General features: G+C 40.0%; 2 protein-coding genes and 2 pseudogenes across 2 annotated transcripts; all 4 read left to right on the top strand.

Annotated features, from left to right (window-relative positions):
* Positions 1 to 1,254: 1,254 nt before the first annotated feature.
* LOC124401714 (trace amine-associated receptor 6-like) lies at positions 1,255 to 3,321 on the top strand. The gene is made up of 3 exons (XM_046874141.1): positions 1,255 to 1,554; positions 2,416 to 2,769; positions 3,055 to 3,321. Exons 1-3 carry the CDS (start codon positions 1,255 to 1,257, stop codon positions 3,319 to 3,321), a joined length of 921 nt encoding a protein of 306 aa, XP_046730097.1.
* A 987-nt stretch (positions 3,322 to 4,308) lies between these two features.
* LOC124401713 lies at positions 4,309 to 5,288 on the top strand (annotated as a pseudogene).
* Positions 5,289 to 19,876: 14,588 nt separating this feature from the next.
* LOC124401712 (trace amine-associated receptor 6-like) lies at positions 19,877 to 20,869 on the top strand. The gene has a single exon (XM_046874139.1). It carries the CDS (start codon positions 19,877 to 19,879, stop codon positions 20,867 to 20,869), a length of 993 nt encoding a protein of 330 aa, XP_046730095.1.
* Positions 20,870 to 22,180: 1,311 nt separating this feature from the next.
* LOC124401801 lies at positions 22,181 to 23,169 on the top strand (annotated as a pseudogene).
* Positions 23,170 to 23,770: the final 601 nt, after the last annotated feature.

The following is a 23,770-nucleotide window of genomic DNA, read 5'->3' as shown; positions in this document are numbered from 1 at the left end:
ATCACATGGCACTTTACGATACTTTTCTCAAGGGCCTCTCCTTTGCCATTCACGACGAACTTGCTGCTCGTGTTCCATCCCATGATCTGGATTCTCTAATGTCCTTGGCTACATGCTTCAATAAGGAAGCACCACCGGGAACATCGTTACCCCACTCAGGCTCTTGATCCTTACCGTTCTTGCCCTACACACAGTTCCCACCTCTTGCATCCGGTCCTGGCACCCGCTCTCTCTCTCTGCCGCAGGCCCTGGAGATAGGACGCCACCACCTGAACCCCACCAAAAATGAAAGATGTCGGTCGCCTGGTCTAAGCCTCTACTGCAGAGGCAAAGGTCACATGGCCCCTTTTCCCCTCGCTCTCTCCAAACCCACCATTTGGTCCACCTTCAGGCAGGCCCCGGAGGCACAGAATTGGCTGCCTTCGTCGTTTTGGGGGCCGACGACGAGTTCATCGACCTCAACCTTGCCAAGAAGCTGCAAATCCACATGGAACCCCTACCCAAAGCTCTGCTAATCAGAGCCCTGGACGGCAGCCTTTTAAACCGGGCCACTCACCGCACCAAGCCTTTACTCATCAGTTGGGAAACTACATCAGGAGTGGCTTTCCTTTCTGGTCACCTCTTTGCCTCAAGCCCCCATCATGCTCAGGTTTGCTTGGCTGCGGAAACACAACCCACATTTGGACTGGATTACAGGGCCACCTGTATCAGTTATCAGCCCCAGAAAAAGTCCCTGGCAGCAGATACCATCTGACCATCCTCCTCCCCAGCTGTGGAAGGGTTCTTTTTCGTAAAGAAGAAGGATGAATCCCTATGCCCATGTATCGACTACCAGGGTCTCAATGCCATCACTGTCTGGAACAATTACCTCTTGCTGCTTATGACCTCGGCGTTCGAGCTCCTGCATAGTGCCGCAGTCTTTACTCAGCTGGATCAATGCAACGCATACCACCTGGTGCGTATCAGGGAGAAGGACGAATGGAAGAACGCCTTCAATACCTCAGCTGGTCATTACAAGTACCCTGTCATGCCGTTCGGCCTTACTAATGCCCGGCCGTCTTTCAGGCACTGGTTAATTAAGTCCTCTGAGACATGATCAACAGCTTCATGTTTGTCTATCTAGATGATATCCAGGTGCGTCAGGTCTTGGAGAGACTCCTTAAAATCGGGCTTTAGGTGAAACCTGAGAAATGTGAATTCCACACCTCACAAACCTCGTTCCTGGGATGCTTGCTTTCAGCCGGTAACATCAAGATGGACCCTGCCAGGATCCAGGCCATCCGGGATTGGCCAGCCCCCACCTTCCGCCGCCAACTACAAAGGTTCCTTGGCTTCGCCAATTTTTATGGCCGCCTAATCAAGAGCTATAGTTTAGTGGCGGCACTCCTCCACCACCTGATGTCCTTCCTCCACTCATTACTTTGGGGTCTCAAGGCTGAGAAGGTGTTTTTCGAGCTTAAGCAGCAATTCACCAAGGCACCCATTCTCATCTTTCCCAACCAAGCCTGGAAATTCGTAGTTAAGGTTGATGCCTCCAACATAGCGGTCTCCCAGGTCTGCCCCAAAGATAACCACCTGCATCCTTGTGCCTTTTTTCCTGACACCTTAGCTCCTTGGAACGTAACTACCCGGTGGGCGAGAGGGAGCTCCTTGTTGTCAAGCTGGCCTTGGATGAATGGCGCGACTGGATGGAGGGGTAGGAGGACCCTTTTCTGGTCTGGACGGATAACTACAACCTTGAGTATCTCCAATCGGCTAAACGACTCTAGTGGCCTTTTTGTTACCACCAGAGTAAATTGTGAGGTAAAACACTGATACCAGAAAAATCTACTTAAGTATTTGTACTTCATTACTTCCCACCTCTGGTGATGGGTAGGTATGGCCTTAAGGAGAGGAATGTGGAAGGGCAGATAGTGGTATATTTTGCTAAAAGGATGGAAATGGCATTGCTGAATACGTATTTTAAGAGGAAGGAGAAACATAGTTTGGAAGGTGAACTAAATTTTATGCAGGAGATGCAACCTGAAAGTGTAAAAATCTTTCAAAGCTTATTCACACTTTTATTATATGCATTTGCTGAATATTTATTTTCAACTAACTTTTTTTCTTACATACAACACTGATTGAAAAGAAACGACATCTTTTTCTGATGACATCATTTGTCAATCAAATTTGGAGGCGAGGTCTAATTCTAAACTATAAATAAATCAGGGCTCGTAACCGAGAGATCACGCATCTTTATATTTTGGACTTGGTATTTTTCAAAGGCAAAACCATTTACACTGTGCTTTTTAATATCCTGTAGACTTTTATTTAAATGCTGTGTTAATGAACGTGACGGAGTTGAATCTCTCGGATCGCTGTGAGCATTTCTCCTGTCCAGAGAGATCTGGATCTCCTGCAGTTTATATCTTACTGTACGTGTGTTCAGCTGCTGTGGTTCTTCTAACAGTGTGTGGAAATCTGCTCGTCATCATCTCTGTTCTTCACTTCAAGCAGCTTCACACACCATCTAACATCCTCGTGTTCTCACTGGCTGTGTCGGATTTCTTCATCGGTGCTTTAGTGATGCCTCTGATGTTAATCTGGATTATCGAGTCGTGCTGGATTTTTGGGAGAAGTTTTTGCATCAGTTTTTGGTTAATTGGCAGTTTAGGTTTGGTCTTATCCATCTATAATATCGCTCTGATCTCTGTGGATCGCTATTTGGCTCTTTCAAACCCATTTTTCTACACAGACACAATCTCTACAAGTATAATGTGCACTGTGGTTTCTTCTAACTGGTGTGTGTGTCTGGCATACACCATAACATTCTATTATTTCAGTCTAATCTCCGTGAATATTGTAATGTGTCCTGGAGAGTGTTTTTTCATTGTCAGTGAGGTTTGGACTGTAATTGATCTTGTATATTCATTTTTTTTTCCACTTTCTGTCATAATCATATTGTACAGTCGGGTTTTTCTGATCGCTAAGAAACACGCCACTGCTATCAGAGAGCTTAATAATCACACACGTCCTCAAACACAGAAAATCACCTCCCACTCCATGAAATCTGAGAGAAAAGCAGCCAAAGTCCTCGGCATTTTAGTGGCCGTGTTTCTGGCGTGTTTACTTCCGTATTTTATTTACAGTTTATTAGGTGGCGTTATTGAAATACAGGCAGAAACTATTTGTAAATTAATTCTCCTGAATTATATTAGTTCCACCATTAATCCTTTTATTTACGCTCTGTTTTATCCGTGGTTTAGGAGGTGCATTAAATTAATTATAACTCTGCAGATATTCCAGACAGATTCTGCATTAATCAATGTTCTTTCATAAAAATGGGGTCTCCTTATAACAAAGTGCCCAAATTTTGCTATTATATGAATTCTCACTTAAACTTTACTTATTGAACAAAACAACAAAAAAAACAATGATATAAAATATATTACGATGTATTACAATATATGATAGCAATGTTTGTTTTGTTATTCTATATAGAGAAAGTAATTTTTCTTGTTACAGATACTAGAAATAAGAATTCAATCAAATCTACAATACAAATATTTGTATAAAATTGATTATAAATAAATAATAAAGGTGATAAATTATCTTTTGGTGTCTTTAAATGTTATTTATTTCCTGAATAAATAATATAAAGGATTAAAGATGAATCAGTGCTGCATCAGAGTCAGTATAATTAGTAGAAAAGTCAGGCACTGTGCAAAAACAGACAAAATTCAACTATAAAAATCTACTAAAAAAAGGAGATCATTCCATATGCTGCATGAGGACAAAGATGTATTGTTTTGGAAGACACACTTGTCCTCAGCAGCAGAATGATCTCATTCCAGCTGAACACTTCAGATCTAAGGGTCTTGCTCGGGGCCCAACAGTGTCAGCTTGTGTTGTTGGGATTTGAACTCATGACTCACGTATAAGCAGAACTCAGAGGTTGCAGCAGAACCTGGACCTGTTGCAGCAGTAATGCAAGAAATGGACCCTGATATTTAACTAAAGAAAGAACAAAATTCTCATATTTCAAAACACAGGCAGTAATTTTCAGTGATTTTCAAATCCTGTAACAGATATTAAAAAACGTAGTACCCCAAATGACATCTTTATCCAATGAGATCATTTGTGTAAAATTGTCAATCAAACTTGGAGGCGAGGTCTAATTAAAAACTATAAATAAATCAGAGCTGGTAATCGAGCGATCACACATTGGATGAAGATCTTAATATTGTGGACATTATATTTTTCAAAAGGAAAAACAATCACACTGTTTTTTAATATCCTGTAGACTTTTAATCAGATGCCGTGTTCATGAACGTGACGGTGTTGAATCTCTCGGATCGCTTTGAGCATTTCTCCTGTCCAGAGAGATCTGTATCTCCTGCAGTTTATATCTTACTGTACGTGTGTTCAGCTGCTGTGGTTCTTCTAACAGTGTGTGGAAATCTGCTCATCATCATCTCTGTTCTTCACTTCAAGCAGCTTCACACACCGACCAACATGCTCGTGCTCTCTCTGGCTGTGTCGGATTTCTTTGTTGGTGCTTTTGTGATGCCGTCAATGTTAATCTGGATATTCGAGTCATGCTGGATTTTAGGGAGAAGTTTTTGCATCAGTTTTTGGTTTATTAGCATTTTATTTTGGCCTTATCTATCTATAATATCACTCTGATCTCTGTGGATCGCTATGTCGCTCTTTCAAACCCATTTTTCTACACAAACACAATCTCTACAAGGATGATGTGCACTGTGGTTTCTTCTAACTGGTGTGTGTGTCTGGCATACAGCATAACATTCTATTATTTCAATATAAGCTTCATGAATTTTCTAATGTGTCCTGGAGAGTGTTTTCTCATTCTGAATGAGGTTTGGATTTTAATTGACCTCATACTGACGTTTATATTTCCACTTTCTGTTATAATCATATTGTACAGTCGGGTTTTTCTGATCGCTAAGAAACACGCCACTGCTATCAGAGAGCTTAATAATCACACACGACCTCAAACACAGAAAATCACCTCCCACTCCATGAAATCTGAGAGAAAAGCAGCCAAAGTCCTCGGTATTTTAGTGGCTGTGTTTCTGTGTTTACTTCCGTATTTTATTTACAGTTTATTAGGTGACGTACAGACAGAAACTATTTTTAAATTAATTATCCTATTTTATTTAAATTCTAGCATTAATCCGGTTATTTACGCTCTGTTTTATCCGTGGTTTAGGAGGTGCATTAAATTAATTATAACTCTGCAAATATTCCAGAGAGACTCTGCATTAATCAATGTTCTTAGATAAATAAAGCTTTATACCCTTAACGATGTGCCCAGATTTTGACATTATATTAATTCTCACTTTAACTTTACTTACAAAACAAATACTAGAAACAAGAAACAAGAAATAATAAATTATATATATATATACATTATAAGAGTGAAAATAAATATTAGTACAAATGTATGATAAAAAAATGTCATACGTTATCTTTTAGTTTCTTAAAATTTCAGTTATTTCTTTCTTTACATATCATTTCTGACAAAAGAAAACAGCAAAATGTTGGTGAACAGTAAATTGTGTTTTACAATTTTACAAAAAGTGTTTTACAGAAATGTAGGTATAAAGTAATATTAAAGTAATAACGTAATATGGTATAGATAAATACAACTTTATTGTCACACAGCAATGAAATGCAGATGGCATCTACCAGAAGTGCAAATTGTAGCAAATGTGCAAAAAGACCAGTGCAGATCAAAATGCAGCATATGTTATATATATATATATATATATATATATAAAAGTATATGTAAACATATGTACAGTGAATAAATATAAAGGCTATGGCACATTGTTGAGAAGTACAAGTAAATGGTTCAAAGGCTATGACAAAAAAATGTGCAGACACTGTTGTTAAGGAACAACAAGTAAAAGGTTATGGCATTATAAAATGTGCAGCTGAATAAACAAGTTCACTATCTATAATATATAATATATATTATAGATAGTGAACTTGTTTATATATATAATATATAAACATGAATGTGAAATATTGGGCAGAATGTACAGTAAGTAAAGTAAGTAAATTAAATAGTGCAGATGTACGTAAAGCACAATATGTGTGGAGAATGAGGGTATAAGATATACCGTATGTAATATGTACATTGTCTAATTGTACAGAAGTTTTATACAGTGTTTATACAGTGATCTAGCGGTGTAGTGTAGAGTTCAGTAGTGTGATGGTGGATGGAAAAAGTCGTCCCTGAACCTGCTGGTTCTGGTGCATATGTTATTGTATCTCCTTCTTGATGAAAGGAGGTTAAACAGTTTGTGACTGGGATGTGAAGAGTCATTAATGATGCTCTGCACAGACATCTGCTGTGGTAAAAGTGCTAAATGGCAGGTAGTTGGTGCCAGTGATGCGTTAGGTGGTTTTGACAACACTTTGCACGGCTTGAAGTTCACACACAGTGGAGCCTCCGTACCATACGGTGATGGAGTTGGTCAGGATGCTCTCGATGATGTAGCGGTAGACAATCGTTATTATCCCTGGGGACAGATGAGCATTCATGAGACTCCTCAAGATGTAAAGGTGCTGTTGTGCCTTCCTAAACAGAGCTTCTGCTGCCAGGACAGATCCTCCGAGATGTGAACTCCCAAGAACTTAAAGTTGGAGACTCGTTGTACCTCAGTTCCATTATTGTAGACTATGAAATGTCTTCTGTTGTTAGATTTCCGAAAGTCCACGATGAGCTCTTTAGTCTTCTTGGCGTTGAAAGTCAGGTTGTTGGTGGCACGCCACGCTGTCAGGCTTCGGATCTCTTCCCTGTAGGCCTATTCATCGTTGTTGCTGATACGGCAGAGGACAGTGGTGTCATCTGCATACTTGATGAAGATGTTGGAGGATCACAGTCGTGGGTGAGTAACAGTGAATAGAGTAGTGGGCTCAGAACACAGCCCTGTGGGATGCCAGTGTTCAGAATGAGGGTTGATGATACCTGTTTGTCACCTGACAGATTGAGGTCTGTTGGTGAGAAAGTCCAGAATCCATCTGCCAGTGGAGGTGCAGATACCCAGGTTACTGAGCTTAGTGATCAGTACAGTGGGGAGGACTGTTTTGAACAGCATTCTGATGTAGGTGATGTTTTTATCCAGGTGGGTGAGGGCTGAATGAAGAGCCATGGAAACTGCATCCTCTGTCAACCTGTTCTGGTGATAGGCAAACTGGTGTGGGTCCAGTGTAGGTGGTAGGCCTGCAGTAAGTTATAGCTAATTACTTACTTTATTTGCCTACATTAATAATGTATATATTAATATATTTTTTACTCAATAATAATCATTTATCTGGAAAAATAAACTTACAGGATGTTGCGCTCTCTCTCTCTCTCTCTCTCTCTATCTATCTATCTATCTATATATATATATATATATATATATATATATATATATGAATGTGAAATATTAGACAGGATGAACAGAAAGGTATATATAGATACACACAAATAGGAATGGTCTCCTGCTTTTAGATATCCGAAAGCCCACAATGAGCTCTTTAGTCTTCGTGGTGTTGAGGGTCAGGTTGTTATAGCACACCATGCTGTCAGGCTTCAGATCTCTTCCCGGTAGGTCAATTCCTCGTTGTTGCCAATCTGGCCGACCACGGAGGTGTCATCTGCATACTTGATGAAGATGTTGGAGTTATGCAGAGGAGCACAGTCGTGGTTGAAGAGAGAGTAGAGTAGTGGGCTTGGAACACAGCCCTGTGGGATGCCAGGGTCCAGAATGAGACTTGGGGATACCTGATTGCCCAACCAAACAGATTTAGGTCCATTGATGTGTAAATGGTCATGTCTGTGTGAGAGTCCAGTGTGGTCTGTGAGGCAAACATGTTCCAGTCAGTATCCTGAAACTGTTGGTGTAGAGAAAAAATTCTCCCTCTGGCCATACTTTTACCATACCATTTACTGCAGGGAATGCTGTCATTGAGCCATTTTTCCGTAAAAATCATGACAATACATTCCTTAATCCACGTGTGATGTGATCCAGAGCAGCAGGTCATCCATTTTGTTCACGGAAGAAAGTACATTAGCAAAGAAAATGCTTGGGAGAGATGGTTGATGTGGGTTTAGTCTTAGCCTAGCCCTAATGCCGCCTTGCTTCCCCTTTCTTTGCTTACGGTCTCGGCGCTGGTGTTTGGCTGCCGGCCGAGCTGGATCAGTTGTCAATGTTTGCCTTGCTTTGTGCACGTAACGCCATCTTGGTCTTAAATAAACGATAAGAAATGGGGCCCCCCAGGTCTGTGTTCTCAGTCCTCTGCTGTTCACACCGCTGACTTATAACTGTGTAGCAATGCACAGCTCCAATCTCATCGACAAGTTTGCTGAAGATACGAACATGATGGGTTCTAATCAGCAGGAAAGACACTCAGCAGGTTAACAGACTGGTGCAAAGCAAACAACCTCTCTATGAATGTGGGTAAAAAAATAGATGGTTGTTGACTTCAACCCACCCTTCAGGCTTGCACAAGTCAGTGCACTCAAGGAGGGTTGTGGTACTTTGCCAGGGAGGAGGTGGTAGCCCAGTGGTTAAGGCTTTGGACTTTGGATCAGAAGGTCAGAGGTTCAAATCTGCAGCAAATCCTACAACCACCAAGCTGCCACTGCTTTAGCAAGACCATTAACCGTCCCTGCTTAGTTGTAAGTTGAGTAAAAAGGTAGATATGTTGTGTGTTCAGGAGACCAAGTGGAAAGGGAGTAAGACCCGGACCATTGGAGTTGGGTTTAAACAGTTCTATCTGGATGAAAAGAGAAATGGTGTAGGGGTGATCCTGAAGATAATGCCATTAGCGCTTATGCTCCAAAAGTGGGTTGTGAGATGGAGAAAAAGAAAGATTTTTTCATTTTTGCTAAATTGTAATTCTGTGTACACTGGATAAACACCAGAGTTCCCTGTCACTTAAAAAAAGCAGGAACCAAGAGGGAGCTGAAAGTTTGCTTAAACCATTTATGAATTATTTCATACTCATCATGTGTAAAATCAAATTTTTTTATTTTTTTATTTTCAAGTGTGAGACTGTTTCTAAGAATATAGCAACTTTGGTTATATAAATTTGATGAATATTTGTCTTTATTTACATACAGTATCTTGTAACAGTGCTGAAAAAAATGCTGACATCATTCGTGTAAAACTGTCAATCAAACATGGAGGCGAGGTCTAATTATAAACTATAAATAAATCAGAGCTGGTAACCGAGCGATTATGCATTGCATGAAGATCTTAATATTTTGGACTTTCATTCACATGCTGTATTCATGAACGTGACGGAGTTGAATCTCTCTGATATCTGTGAGCATTTCTCCTGTCCAGAGAGATCTGTATCTCCTGCAGTTTATATCTTACTGTACGTGTGTTCAGCTGCTGTGGTTCTTCTAACAGTGTGTGGAAATCTGCTCGTCATCATCTCTGTTCTTCACTTCAAGCAGCTTCACACACCGACCAACATGCTCGTGCTCTCTGGCTGTGATGGATTTCTTTGTTGGTGCTTTACTGATGCCTCCGCTGTTTATCTGGACAATCAAATCATGCTGGATTTTAGGGAGAAATTTCTGCATTTGTTTTTGTTTAATTAGTAGTTTTATTTTGGCCTCATCCATCTATAATATCACTCTGATCTCTGTGGATCGCTATGTCGCTCTTTCAAACCCATTTTTCTACACAAACACAATCTCTACAAGAATGATGCGCACTGTGGTTTCTTCTAACTGGTGTGTGTGTCTGGCATACACCATAACATTCTATTATTTCAATATAAGCTTCATGAATTTTCTAATGTGTCATGGACAGTGTTTTCTCATTCTGAATGAGGTTTGGTCTGTAATAGAGCTTGTATATTTATTTATATTTCCACTTTCTGTCATAATCATATTGTACAGTCGGGTTTTCTGATCGCTAAGAAACACGCCACTGCTATCAGAGAGCTTAATAATCACACACGACCTCAAACACAGAAAATCACCTCCCACTCCATGAAATCTGAGAGAAAAGCAGCCAAAGTCCTCGGCATTTTAGTGGCTGTGTTTCTGGCGTGTTTACTTCCGTATTTTATTTACAGTTTATTAGGTGACGTTGTTGAACTACAGAAAGAAACTGTTTCTAAATTCATAATTGTTGTAGGCCTTAATTCAACCATTAATCCATTTATTTACGCTCTGTTTTATCCGTGGTTTAGGAGGTGCATTAAAATAATTATAACTCTGCAAATATTCCAGAGAGACTCTGCATTAATTAATGTTCTTAGATGAAAAATACCCCTTGATAATGTGAAAAAATTTTGTAGATATATATAAATGTATTACTATAAATATATTCGCAATATTTGTTTTGTTATTCTTTAAATAGAAAGTAATTTGACTTGTTACAGACACTAGAAATAAAAATGAAATCTAACTAAATAAAAACTTGGTGGTGTAAAACGTTTTTTTTTATTATATATTTTTTAAAACAAAACAGCTAAATGCTAATCAATAGTAAATGATATTAATATTTTATCTTTCAGATGATCCGTGTTTTGAAGGAAAGTCACGTATCATTTTTGCAAATCCACACATCTACAGCGTTTTACAGAAACACAGGTATAATGTAATATTGTAAAGGGGAGATGAAGATCCAGAGTGAAAGACTGCATTAGCAGGATTAAAGATGAATCAGTGCTGCATCAGAGTCAGTATAATTAGTAGAAAAGTCAGGCACTGTGCAAAAACAGACAAAATTCAACTATAAAACTTCACAGGAATCTGCTAAGTAGATCATTCCATATGCTGCATGAGGACAAAGATGTATTGTTTTGGAAGACACACTTGTCCTCAGCAGCAGAATGATCTTATTCCAGCTGAACACTTCAGATCTAAGGGTCTTGCTCAGGGCCCAACAGTGTCAGCTTGTGTTGTTGGGATTTGAACTCATGACTCACGTATAAGCAGAACTTCGAGGTTGCAGCAGAACTGTAGATACCCTATAAGAAATGAGGTGAATGCTGAGAAATAGTAACTGCTAAATCTGTAAAACTTTATTAATGTATCTTTGCAAATCCACACTTCTACAGTGTTGCACTCTGTGTGTCATTAAGAGACAAGAATTACAAAATAAGAATGAAAGCAACAATGTAAATGAAACATTTATTTTTGCCGTGTGTTCCTTCATGTTCATATTTTATGGGGGGACTTGCAGAGCCTTTGTGTCATTTGTGTGGGAGCGGAGCATGCTAGGTTGGTTCTCAAAGTAAACCAACTGCACTCACATGTCAGTGCGAATGCTCGGATAGCACTCTTTGGGGAGGGTGCTCCTGCTCCTCTCAGTTCTGACCCTGCTTTCAATGAGTTAAAGCGGCATTTAAGGACCTGGGGTGGAAAGACCTAGCAGAGGGTTTGGAGAGGGTCTTGTCCCTTTCTACTTTCTCACCTGCTGGTTCCAACGTTCTCCTGCAAGGTTTGGATGCACACCTTTCGAGAGTCCATGTTTTAAAGCCGGTACTTCATAGTTCCCAAAAAAGTACGGAGGATTGCATCCCATATTGGTCATATCTACATCAGCTGAACCACTCACTTTTGAGACTTAGGTTGAAGATGCTTACCCTGAATCAGGTCGTGTCCCAAATCAGGTCAAACAACTGGTTTGTCATGGTAAGTCTCAAGGATGCATACTTATATGTATCCATTATTCCAGCTCGCAGAAAGTTCCTGAGGTTTACTTTTGGGGCAGAAGCTTACCAATAACGGTCCCTTCATTTTGTCCTGCAATCTCACCCCACACCTTCACAAAGTGTGTGGATGCGGCACTGCTTCCACTGAGACTTTGGGGCATCCGCATTCTGAATTATTTCGACAATTGGTTGATATTGGATCATTAGGAGCAGCTGGTGGTCCGGCATTGAGATGCCGTTCTTGCCCATATAAAGGAGCTGGGGTTAAGGCTGAACGCTAAAAAGAGTATGCTTATTCCATTATAGAGAAACACTAATTTAGGCATAGTATGGGATTTGACCCTTATGCAGGCGCAGTTCTCCCCTACTCATGTCAAATCCATCCTCGCATAAATAAAACCTATACATGACAAAACAGACAAGACAAGACAAAAACAGACTATACAAGACAATACAGACAATGTGAGACAGTATAGACAGTGTGGGTAATAAATAGGGATACAGATCAGTAATGTATATAAAGTGTGAGAGTGCATGGTAGTGCAAATGGCAGTATTGTGTGTCAGGTATGATTAGAGAGTTTACTATAGAACTTTGTACAGTATATAGCAGCCATTGTGTGTGTAACATATACAGATAGTGTGATGACTGACAGTTCTGTGCAGCACTTATAGATATAAGCAGGGAATATAATTATGGTCAGTTGTTAGTTTCTGGTTCTTGTTTGGTACAGGTCCTGGAGAGTGGGCAGGGGAGCACCAATTATTTTTTTCTGCTGTTTCCGGGGTTCCTGTCTCAGGGCCCCATGATGAGAGTTTCTGTTCATCGCGTAACGCTTACGACAGATGCGTCGTCAACACTTTGGTGGTTTCCTACATCAAGCATGAGGGCAGGGTCTGCAATTTCTTCTCCTGTAGAAGCTGGCATGTCAGATCCTCCTGCTGGCCCAGGGGAAGCTGCTCTCTTCAAGGGAAGCATATATCCCAGGCCAATTAAACAAGGGAGCAGACACCACATGGACGTGGTGGAGCAAATCTGGGAAAGATTTTGCAGAGCACAGGTGAACCTGTTTGTGACACAAGAGACATTGCTTTGTCCCCTCTGTTTTTTCCTAACATCCCCAGCCCCTCTAGGGCTGGAAGCCATGGTGCAGTACACCTTTCCTCCTGTTGCGCTGCTTCCGGGAGTTCTGGAGTGAACATGCTTCACCTCGCGGCATATGACCTCTTCGTGGAGGGAGAAATCTAAAGCTCCCTCCACTAAGTAGTCATATCCCGTGAGGTGGTGCCTGTTCACATCATGCTGCGACCAACACTACTTAGATCCAGTTAACTGCCGGGTTCAAGAACAGTTTGCCAAACGGTTTTTTGTTTCCACATTAAAGGATTTTCTTGTCCATTATTGCAGCCTGACCCTTTGTTGACACATTTATTCTGTGGTACCCGGAGGCTAAGGCCTTCAGTACGATCTGGAGTGCTTTATGTGGGACTTGGCCATTATCTTGGAGGCCCTGTCCGAGCCTCCCTTTGAGCCATTAACCGAGGTGCATTTGAGGTTCCTCACAGACAAGATTGTGTTCCTTTGGCCATCTCCTCTCTTAAAAGATTAGGGGATTTCAGGCCCACTCTGTGGCTCCTTCTTCCCTATTATTTACTCAAGGTATGGCCAGTGCCTTTCTCTATCCTAAATCAGGGTATGTTCCCCTCGTTCCTGACCTGTTACGCTCCAGGCAACCTTTCCTCCTCCTTTTCAGGCCCTAGATCAGGAGAAGGTTAACTGACTGTGTCCAGTGCAAGAACTGAATATTTACTGTATGTCCACAAAAAGGAACTGTGAAGAAAGTCGGAGCAGCTGCTTATCAGCTATGGCCCCACAAGGAGAGGTCTTCCTGCAAACAAGAAGATGCTCAGCAGAATCATTCTGAATGCTATTTCATCCTCTTTTTAGTCCTCTGGTCTCCCCGCCTTGACCTTAGTGCCACTCCTGGCCCCTCTGTCTTTCGGCCACGTTCCCAAAGTGTTCTGATGCATATTTATATTATATATATATATCTATATATATATATATATATCTATATATATATATATATATATATATATATATATATATATATATATATATATATCTCAAAAGTTTGGACACACCTTCTCATTCAAAGAGTTCACTTTATTTTCATGACTATGAAAATTGTAAAGTCAAATGAAGGCATCAAGGGCTATTTGACCAAGAAGGAGAGTGATGGGGTGCTGCGCCAGATGACCTGGCCTCCACAGTCACCGGACCTGAACCCAATCGAGATGGTTTAGGGGTGAGCTGGACTGCAGAGTGAAGGCAAAAGGGCCAACAAGTGCCAAGCATCTCTCGGGGAACTCCTTCAAGACTGTTGGAAGACCATTTCAGGTGACTACCTCTTGAAGCTCATCAAGTTTGTAGACTCCTGACCTCTCTACATTTTTGAGTGTGTTTGTGGAGATTAATTCTGCTACAAGTAACCTGTAACCCAAGCTAATTCCAGTTTACACACCACTCATCAGGTGTTTAAAACCAGTTCTGAAGCAGGTAAAAACCTGGCCGACAGCACTTTAGAAGTGCTTTGAATATACTCTACTGACTGGGACATGTTTAGGAAGAATGATCCAAGGCCATCTTCACTACTGTGGAGGAAAACAAATCATCAGCAAGTGCCATGAAGACTTTCCCTGAAGGCAACATAACGCAATCAGTGCTTTTTCTCCAAATGTGGGTTGTGAGATGAAGGAGAAAATAAGAAGCTCAATTGCTTCTTAAACATTAATTGTACGCATGTAAATCCATCACATTCATCTGCACTACACTGTGGTTCTGTGTACACTCTATAAACACCAGAGCTCCCACTCAGAAGCAGAAACCAAGTGGGAACTCAGCTGGAAGGTTGCTTAAACCATTTATTAATTATCTTATCAATATTATGCAGATGTGTAAAATTCAATAAAACGTCTTTTTTTATTTTGAAGTGTGAGACTCTTTCTAAGAATATGCCAACTTTAGTTATATGAATTTGATGAATATTTGTTTTCATTTACATACAGTATCCTGTAACAGATATAAAAAAAAAACGAATTACCCCAAATGACATCTTTATCCAATGACATCATTTGTGTAAAACTGTCAATCAAACTTGGAGGCGGGATCTAATTATAAACTATAAATAAATCAGAGCTGGTAATCGAGCGACCACACATTGGATGAAGATCTTAATATTTTGGACTCCTGAAGACTTTTATTCACATGCTGTGTTCATGAACGTGACGGAGTTGAATCTCTCTGATCGCTGTGAGCATTTCTCCTGTCCAGAGAGATCTGTATCTCCCGAAGTTTATTTCTTACTGTACGTGTGTTCAGCTGCTGTGGTTCTTCTAACAGTGTGTGGAAATCTGCTCGTCATCATCTCTGTTCTTCACTTCAAGCAGCTTCACACTCCGACCAACATGCTCGTGCTCTCACTGGCCTTGTCGGATTTCTTCATCGGTGCTTTAGTGATGCCGTCTGTGTTCACCTGGACGATCGAGTCGTGCTGGATTTTAGGAGGAAGTTTCTGCATCAGTTTTTGGTTTATTAGCAGTTTGATTTTTTCCTCATCAATTTCTAATGTCGCTCTGATCTCTGTGGATCGCTATGTTGCTCTTTCAAACCCATTTTTCTACACAAACACAATCTCTACAAGAATAATGTGCACTGTGGTTTCTTCTAACTGGTGTGTGTGTCTGCATACAGCATAATATTCTATTGTTTCAATACAAGCTTATTGCATTTTTTAATGTGTCCTGGAGAGTGTTTTCTTATTCTGAATGAGGTTTGGTCTGTAATTGATCTTGTTGTATCATTTATATTTCCACTTTCTGTCATAATCATATTGTACAGTGGTGTTTTTCTGATCGCTAAGAAACACGCCACTGCTATCAGAGAGCTTAATAATCACACACGACCTCAAACACAGAAAATCACCTCCCACTTCATGAAATCTGAGAGAAAAGCAGCCAAAGTCCTCGGTATTTTAGTGTCCGTGTTTCTGGCATGTTTACTTCCATATTATATTTACAGTTTATTGGGGAATATTGTTGAACTACAGGAAGAAACATTTCATAAAGTTTTTATACTGGTTTATCTTAATTCCACCATTAATCCATTTATTTACGCTCTGTTTTATCCGTGGTTTAGGAGGTGCATTAAATTAATTATAACTCTGCAAATATTCCAAACAGACTCTGCATTAATTAATGTTCTTAGATAAAAAATAAAAAAGATTTATACCCTTTATTGATGTGACACAATGTTGTTATTGTATTAAATGTTACTAAAACATCTGTAACAGATTGCAGATAAACAATTTATACATATATATTAATTCATTTGACTTGTTACATATACTAAAAATAAAAATGAAATCAAACTCATAAATAAAAATACTATTATTAATAATAACTCAATTGGTGGCTTAAAACGTTCTTTCTTATCATTAGTAGAAAAGGCAGGCACTGTGCAAAATTGAATTATAAAGTTTCACAGAAATCTGCTAAGTAGATCATTCCATATAGTGCATGAGGCCAAAGATGTATTGTTTTAGAAGACACACTTGTCCTGAGCATCTTAGAATGATCTCATTCCATCTGAACACAGAATGAATGACTCACTTAATTTCCCTGCTTTAATAATAGAGCTGATGTATCAGAGATAGCAATGCTATACAAGTCCAGCACACTGACACAAGTTAAATGATGGGGCACACTGGACCCTAACATTCAACTTTAAACAAATTCAAATATTTAAGAAAATATTCTAATCTCAGGGATTACAGGCCTGCCCTCAACTGAGCAGGAACCTACAGCCTGTGAATAATCACTTACTTAAATCAGGCTAAAGTGGACTTTGGGTGTAACCTGGTTCAGTGCAGGCCATTGGAAAGATGTGCAAAAAAAGATGTGCTGTGAATATTAATGACTACAACAGTGGGGACAGGGGTTAGTCCTCATCTCCTTCATTCAATAAATCTTTGGACAGATCAAACTGGCTGGGGTTTCAGTTGTAAGTAAACATTTTTATGAATGGTTCCTACAGTACGGAAGCACATTGTGGAATGTGTGCAGCAAAGGCTGGAGAAGTGATGCTTGGGCAGTCAAACGTCAGTTAATTCGCCTATAGTGGGAATTTCCGTCAGGGATGAAAGCCTGAGGCACCTCAGTTCATCCAATTCAACCAATTAAAAATAAGTGATGATCATCTAGTTCAGCCTACAAATGTGTTTTTCCTTTCATACATTTCAATTAATAAGGACACATTATATTGAGTGATGCAAGACACTTAAACTAATACACTGACATGAAAAAGTAACATACACACTATACAGACAAAGGTTTGTAGACTCCTGACGTCACTACTGTCAGGGAGCCACCAATCATGCCTCCCTCTAATGCTCACACTCTCACTCAGCCTCTCCCTCCTACTAATCACCTACACCTGTCCTCCTCCTACACATCACCTACACCTGTCCTCCATTTATCTGTCCCCTTTAAAAGGTCCCTATTCCCCTTCATAATCTGCACATATTGGCCGCATTCCACTTCCAGAGAGCATTATAATTATAATTATTATTATAATATGAATGACAATAAGCATTAAGCATTTTGGGGGTCATGACTTGCGCCGTAGCCAAGCTACATAACTGGGCTGGCTCATGAGCAGAAAGGCCCTCTGTCCAGTAAGCTGGATAAACGCTCTTTGACACTGGGTCGCAACCTCCATGTCGGGGTCTCCCGTTCTTTCCAGACCTGCACACTGAGGGGTCATGGGCGAAGCCCCTTCAGCCCCTTTCGACGTTGTATTTACACATCATGGGGCAGAAAGTACACAGGTATGGAGCAATGCTGCGGGTTGAAGAGACACTTGTGAGCTATCTCTCTCCTGGGATCGCCTTCTCCCTTAAGACCCCAACATTACCCACAAAAACCCTGCATAATATGTCGGCGCTCGTGGGTAAGGCTGACGCTTCAGCAGGTCAAACCACTGTGTCCCTGCACAACATGGTGCTCCTGTAAGGTGTAGCAGGCTGAACTGCTGCATTAACTGAATGTGGGAGTTGCCCCAGGCAGCCAGTTCACTAGTTCCGACCGGACAGCGGACCTGGTCTTCAGAGCCACTAAAGAGACCGCTAGGGCGGTCCATGGCTGCCCTCGTCTTGGCAAAAGAGGCACCTCTGGCTCACTATTTGGGAAAGTTCCAATAGGGATGGGGCTGTGCTGCTGGACACCCCACTGACTCCTACAGGAGTAAGAAACAGGCAGCGGCGTTCCAGCAGTACAACTTCTTCAACAGATTTGACCACCCCAGCTCATTCACACTTTAGTACACTGCACCCCCAACCCCACTTCTGCTCTATCTCTACCCCTGGGACTAACTGTATCACAGGGGAGAGTGTTCCTCCACCCATGATCACAGCAGACTAGTTGTGCAGACAGCTGAGGAGGCTTCGCCCAGATGGATTTTCTCCATGACTACTGGAGGCCTGCGCTTTAGAGCTGGGAGACCCTTTACAGCACATCTATAACCTGAGCCTGGAACAGGAGAGGGTCCCGTGGCTGTGGAAAACATCCTGCATTATCCCAGTTCTAAAAAGCCATGCCCTGGAGAGCTGAATGACTTCAGGCTAGTCAGCCTCATGTCTCACATAATGAAGACCATGAAGCGGGTGCTGCTACACCACATGAGACCTCAGGTCCGCCATGCCCTCGACCCTCTTTAGTTTGCATACCGGGAGAAGGTGGGAGTGAAGGCTATTATGTACTTGTCACACCAATCCCTCGCTCACCTAGACAGCGACAGCGAGACTGTGAGAATTACATTTCTGCTCCTCAGAGATAAACTGACAGAGATGGGAGTGGCCTTACACCTGGTGGCATGGATCACAGATACCTGACAGGCAGACCTCAGTAGTTGCAACTGGGGGACAGCATTTCTGACACGGTAGTCAGCAGTATGGGAGCATCGCAAGGGACTGTGCTCTCTCCGGTCCTGTTTACCCTATACATATCAGACTTTCAATACAAATAAAAAAAAAAAAAACAAGGGAGATGGTGGTGGACTTCAGAAAACCCAGACCCCAACCGTAGCCTGTGACTATCAACGGTGACTGTGTGGATATTGTTAAGACTTAAAAATACCTGGGAGTGCAGCTGGATGATAGAATGGACTGGACTGCCAACACAGACGCACTGTGCAGGAAAGGACAGAGCTGGCTGTACTTCCTCAGAAGGATGGTGTCCTTCAACGTCTGCAAAAAGCTGCTGCAAATGTTCTATTGGACTGTGGTGGTGAGTGCCCTTGGACGCCTCACGTCTAGACAAGCTGCTGAGGAAGGCGGGCCCAGTTGACCGCCTGACATTAGTAGCAGAGAGTCGAGCACTGAGCAGTCTCCTGTCAATCATGGACAATCCGCTGCACCCACTGCACAGCATCATCTCCAGGCAGAGGAGCAGCTTCAGTGAACAGTTGCTATCACTGCCCTGCTCTACTGAAAGACTGAGGAGACCATTCCTCCCCCTTGCTATGTGACTCCTTAATTCTATCAAGGGGGGGTGGGTCAGTGCTGACTTTCCTCACTGTTCTGAACTTCCTCAGATGTTCTGAACTGCACTACACACTGTACACTATGCACATTAACACTCCGGGCTGCACATAACTCTTCAAAACTCCATAAAACTCTTTAAGAGAGTCGTTGCACAGACACCTAACTTGAACAGACTCAACATACAATCAGATTATTTTACATTTTTTATATTTTGTCATATTTATTGCATGCCTTATTGCATATGTTTGTGTAATCAATTATCATTATATCACTATCATTATATAAATGTGTAAAATTAAATGCAACTTTTTTTATTTTAAAGTGTGAGACTCTTTCAAAGAATAAAGCAACTTTAGTTGTATTAATTTGATAAATATTTGTTTTCATTCAAATACAATATCCTGTAACAGTGATTAAAATAATGCCCCAAAAGACATCTTTATCAGATGACATCATTTGTGTAAAACTGTCAATCAAACTTGAGGGGTCTTTATAAACTATAAATAAATCAGAGCTGGTAATCAAGCGATCACGCATTGGATGAAGATCTTAATATTTCGGGCTTCTGTAGACTTTTATTCACATGCCGTGTTCATGAACGTGAAGGAGTTGAATCTCTCTGATCGCTGTGAGCATTTCTCCTGTCCAGAGAGATCTGTATCTCCTGCAGTTTATATCTTACTGTACGTGTGTTCAGCTGCTGTGGTTCTTCTAACAGTGTGTGGAAATCTGCTCGTCATCATCTCTGTTCTTCACTTCAAGCAGCTTCACACACCGACCAACATGCTCATTCTCTCTCTGGCTGTGTCGGATTTCTTTGTCGGTGCTTTACTAATGCCTCCAATGTTAATCTGGATTATCGAGTCATGCTGGATTTTAGGGAGAAGTTTCTGCATTTGTTTTTGGTTAATTGGCAGTTTAGTTTTGGCCTCATCAATTTCTAATATCACTCTGATCTCTGTGGATCGCTATGTTGCTCTTTTAAACCCATTTTTCTACACAAACACAATCTCTACAAGAATAATGTGCACTGTGGTTTCTTCTAACTGGTGTGTGTGTCTGGCATACAGCATGACATTCTACTACTTCAGTCTAAATTCCACAAATTTTATACTGTGTCCTGGAGAGTGTTTTCCTACTCTGAATGAGGTATTCTCTGTAATTGATCTTGTAATAACATTTATATTTCCACTTTCTGTCATAATCATATTGTACAGTCGGGTTTTTCTGATCGCTAAGAAACACGCCACTGCTATCAGAGAGCTTAATAATCACACACGACCTCAAACACAGAAAATCACCTCCCACTCCATGAAATCTGAGAGAAAAGCAGCCAAAGTCCTCGGCATTTTAGTGGCCGTGTTTCTGGCATGTTTACTTCCGTATTTTATTTACAGTTTACTAGGTGACTTTATTGAACTGCAGACAGAATCTATTTGTAAATTAATTTTCCTGATTTATTGTAATTCCACCATTAATCCGGTTATTTACGCTCTGTTTTATCCGTGGTTTAGGAGGTGCATTAAGTTAATTATAACTCTGCAGATATTCCAGAGAGACTCTGCATTAATCAATGTTCTTTCATGAGATGGTTTTCACCTTGTATTTAATCACTGAAATGTCTGCAAAAAACATACCGTATATTCACATATAAACCACAAATATAATATATATTATGATGCGTTACATTATATAATGGTGATATTTGTTTTGTTTATTTATAAATAAATAATTTCACTTGTTACAGATACTAGAATTAAATCAAACAAAATCACTTTAAGAGAGAACATAAACAATTAAATTACAAATGACTATCAGGTGAATTAAAACTGGTTTATGAAAACAAAAAATATGTGCTATATAAAATTACATTTTTTTTTATGTTGATAAATAATAAATAAAAATGGCAAATGACCTCTCATTTCTTTCTTAAAATGTTTTTTAATTATAGACATATAAGAAATAAGCTGAGTTAAGCAATAGTACATTTTTAATCTGTAAAATGCAGTGTTGCAATGCAAAGTCATCTATTAATGCACACAAAAGTAATATTTAAAAAATTGATTTAATCTCAGGATTACATAGAAATACTGCAGGTGTGTGATCAGTGGTGTACAAATCAGGCCATTGTGGACTTTGGGTGCAAACTGGTTCAGTGCAGGGCTTTAGGAGGTGCACAGTTGGTGATGTGTTGTGTAATAACTTCATATATAATAGCATTACATTTATAGGGGAAAAACACATAGTAGCAGCAGGGGTTAGTCCTCATCTACTTCATGCAATAAGTCTTTCGACAGAACAAATTGTTTGAGGTTTCATGCATAAAGTAAATAAGGTAAGAATGGGTCCAACAGTAGAGTAGCACAGTGTGGAATGTGTACAGCATTGGCTGGACAAGTGATGCCTGGGCAGTTACATGTCTGTCCACCCATAATGGAAATTCCTTCAGGGATTTCCCTTAAAGCAGGCATGAGAGCACACCTTCAACTAACTGAAAAGAAGTGTCCAATTCAGCCTAATAATGTGCTCTTTCCATTCATAGGTTTAAATTATACACATGAAAGTAATACTGTGACCCCTCACAAAATTATGGGTGGTCTCTGCTCGATTTTATTTTAAGTGTGAGACTCTTTCAAAGAATAAAGCAACTTTAGTTGTATTAATTTGATGAATATTTGTTTTCATTCAAATACAATATCCTGTAACAGTGATTAAAATAATGCCCCAAAAGACATCTTTATCAGATGACATCATTTGTGTAAAACTGTCAATCAAACTTGGAGGCGGGGTCTAATTATAAACTATAAATAAATCAGAGCTGGTAATCAAGCGATCACGCATTGGATGAAGATCTTAATATTTCGGGCTTCTGTAGACTTTTATTCACATGCCGTGTTCATGAACGTGACGGAGTTGAATCTCTCGGATCGCTGTGAGCATTTCTCCTGTCCAGAGAGATCTGTATCTCCTGCAGTTTATATCTTACTGTACGTGTGTTCAGCTGCTGTGGTTCTTCTAACAGTGTGTGGAAATCTGCTCGTCATCATCTCTGTTCTTCACTTCAAGCAGCTTCACACACCGACCAACATGCTCATTCTCTCTCTGGCTGTGTCGGATTTCTTTGTCGGTGCTTTACTAATGCCTCCAATGTTAATCTGGATTATCGAGTCATGCTGGATTTTAGGGAGAAGTTTCTGCATTTGTTTTTGGTTAATTGGCAGTTTAGTTTTGGCCTCATCAATTTCTAATATCACTCTGATCTCTGTGGATCGCTATGTTGCTCTTTTAAACCCATTTTTCTACACAAACACAATCTCTACAAGAATAATGTGCACTGTGGTTTCTTCTAACTGGTGTGTGTGTCTGGCATACAGCATGACATTCTACTACTTCAGTCTAAATTCCACAAATTTTATACTGTGTCCTGGAGAGTGTTTTCCTACTCTGAATGAGGTTTTCTGTAATTGATCTTGTAATAACATTTATATTTCCACTTTCTGTCATAATCATATTGTACAGTCGGGTTTTTCTGATCGCTAAGAAACACGCCACTGCTATCAGAGAGCTTAATAATCACACGACCTCAAACACAGAAAATCACCTCCCACTCCATGAAATCTGAGAGAAAAGCAGCCAAAGTCCTCGGTATTTTAGTGGCCGTGTTTCTGGCATGTTTACTTCCATATTTTATTTACAGTTTACTAGGTGACTTTATTGAACTGCAGACAGAATCTATTTGTAAATTAATTTTCCTGATTTATTGTAATTCCACCATTAATCCGGTTATTTACGCTCTGTTTTATCCGTGGTTTAGGAGGTGCATTAAATTAATTATAACTCTGCAGATATTCCAAACAGACTCTGCATTAATCAATGTTCTTTCATGAGATGGTTTTCACCTTGTATTTAATCACTGAAATGTCTGCAAAAAACATACCGTATATTCACATATAAACCACAAATATAATATATATTATGATGCGTTACATTATATAATGGTGATATTTGTTTTGTTTATTTATAAATAAATAATTTCACTTGTTACAGATACTAGAATTAAATCAAACAAAATCACTTTAAGAGAGAACATAAACAATTAAATTACAAATGACTATCAGGTGAATTAAAACTGGTTTATGAAAACAAAAAATATGTGCTATATAAAATTACATTTTTTTTATGTTGATAAATAATAAATAAAGATCACAAATGACCTCTCATTTCTTTCTTAAAATGTTTTTTAATTATAGACATATAAGAAATAAGCTGAGTTAAGCAATAGTACATTTTAATCTGTAAAATGCAGTGTTGCAATGCAAAGTCATCTATTAATGCACACAAAAGTAATATTTAAAAAATTGATTTAATCTCAGGATTACATAGAAATACTGCAGGTGTGTGATCAGTGGTGTACAAATCAGGCCATTGTGGACTTTGGGTGCAAACTGGTTCAGTGCAGGGCTTTAGGAGGTGCACAGTTGGTGATGT

Source organism: Silurus meridionalis, chromosome 18, assembly GCF_014805685.1.
Source record: "Silurus meridionalis isolate SWU-2019-XX chromosome 18, ASM1480568v1, whole genome shotgun sequence".
Lineage (NCBI taxonomy): Eukaryota > Metazoa > Chordata > Actinopteri > Siluriformes > Siluridae > Silurus > Silurus meridionalis.
Note: the sequence above shows the minus strand (reverse complement) of the source record. Positions and strands in the feature narration are given on the sequence as shown.

Bases quoted from the DNA above. Each gene is read 5' to 3' on its own strand.
- LOC124401714 (XM_046874141.1), top strand. From the start codon at position 1,255: ATGGACCCTGCCAGGATCCAGGCCATCCGGGATTGGCCAGCCCCCACC. The intron at 1,555-2,415 runs GTCTGCCCCAAA...GTTTATATCTTA, and splicing joins CCAACATAGCGGTCTCCCAG to CTGTACGTGTGTTCAGCTGC. The intron at 2,770-3,054 runs GTTTCTTCTAAC...TCCATGAAATCT, and splicing joins CAAGTATAATGTGCACTGTG to GAGAGAAAAGCAGCCAAAGT.
- LOC124401712 (XM_046874139.1), top strand. From the start codon at position 19,877: ATGAACGTGAAGGAGTTGAATCTCTCTGATCGCTGTGAGCATTTCTCC.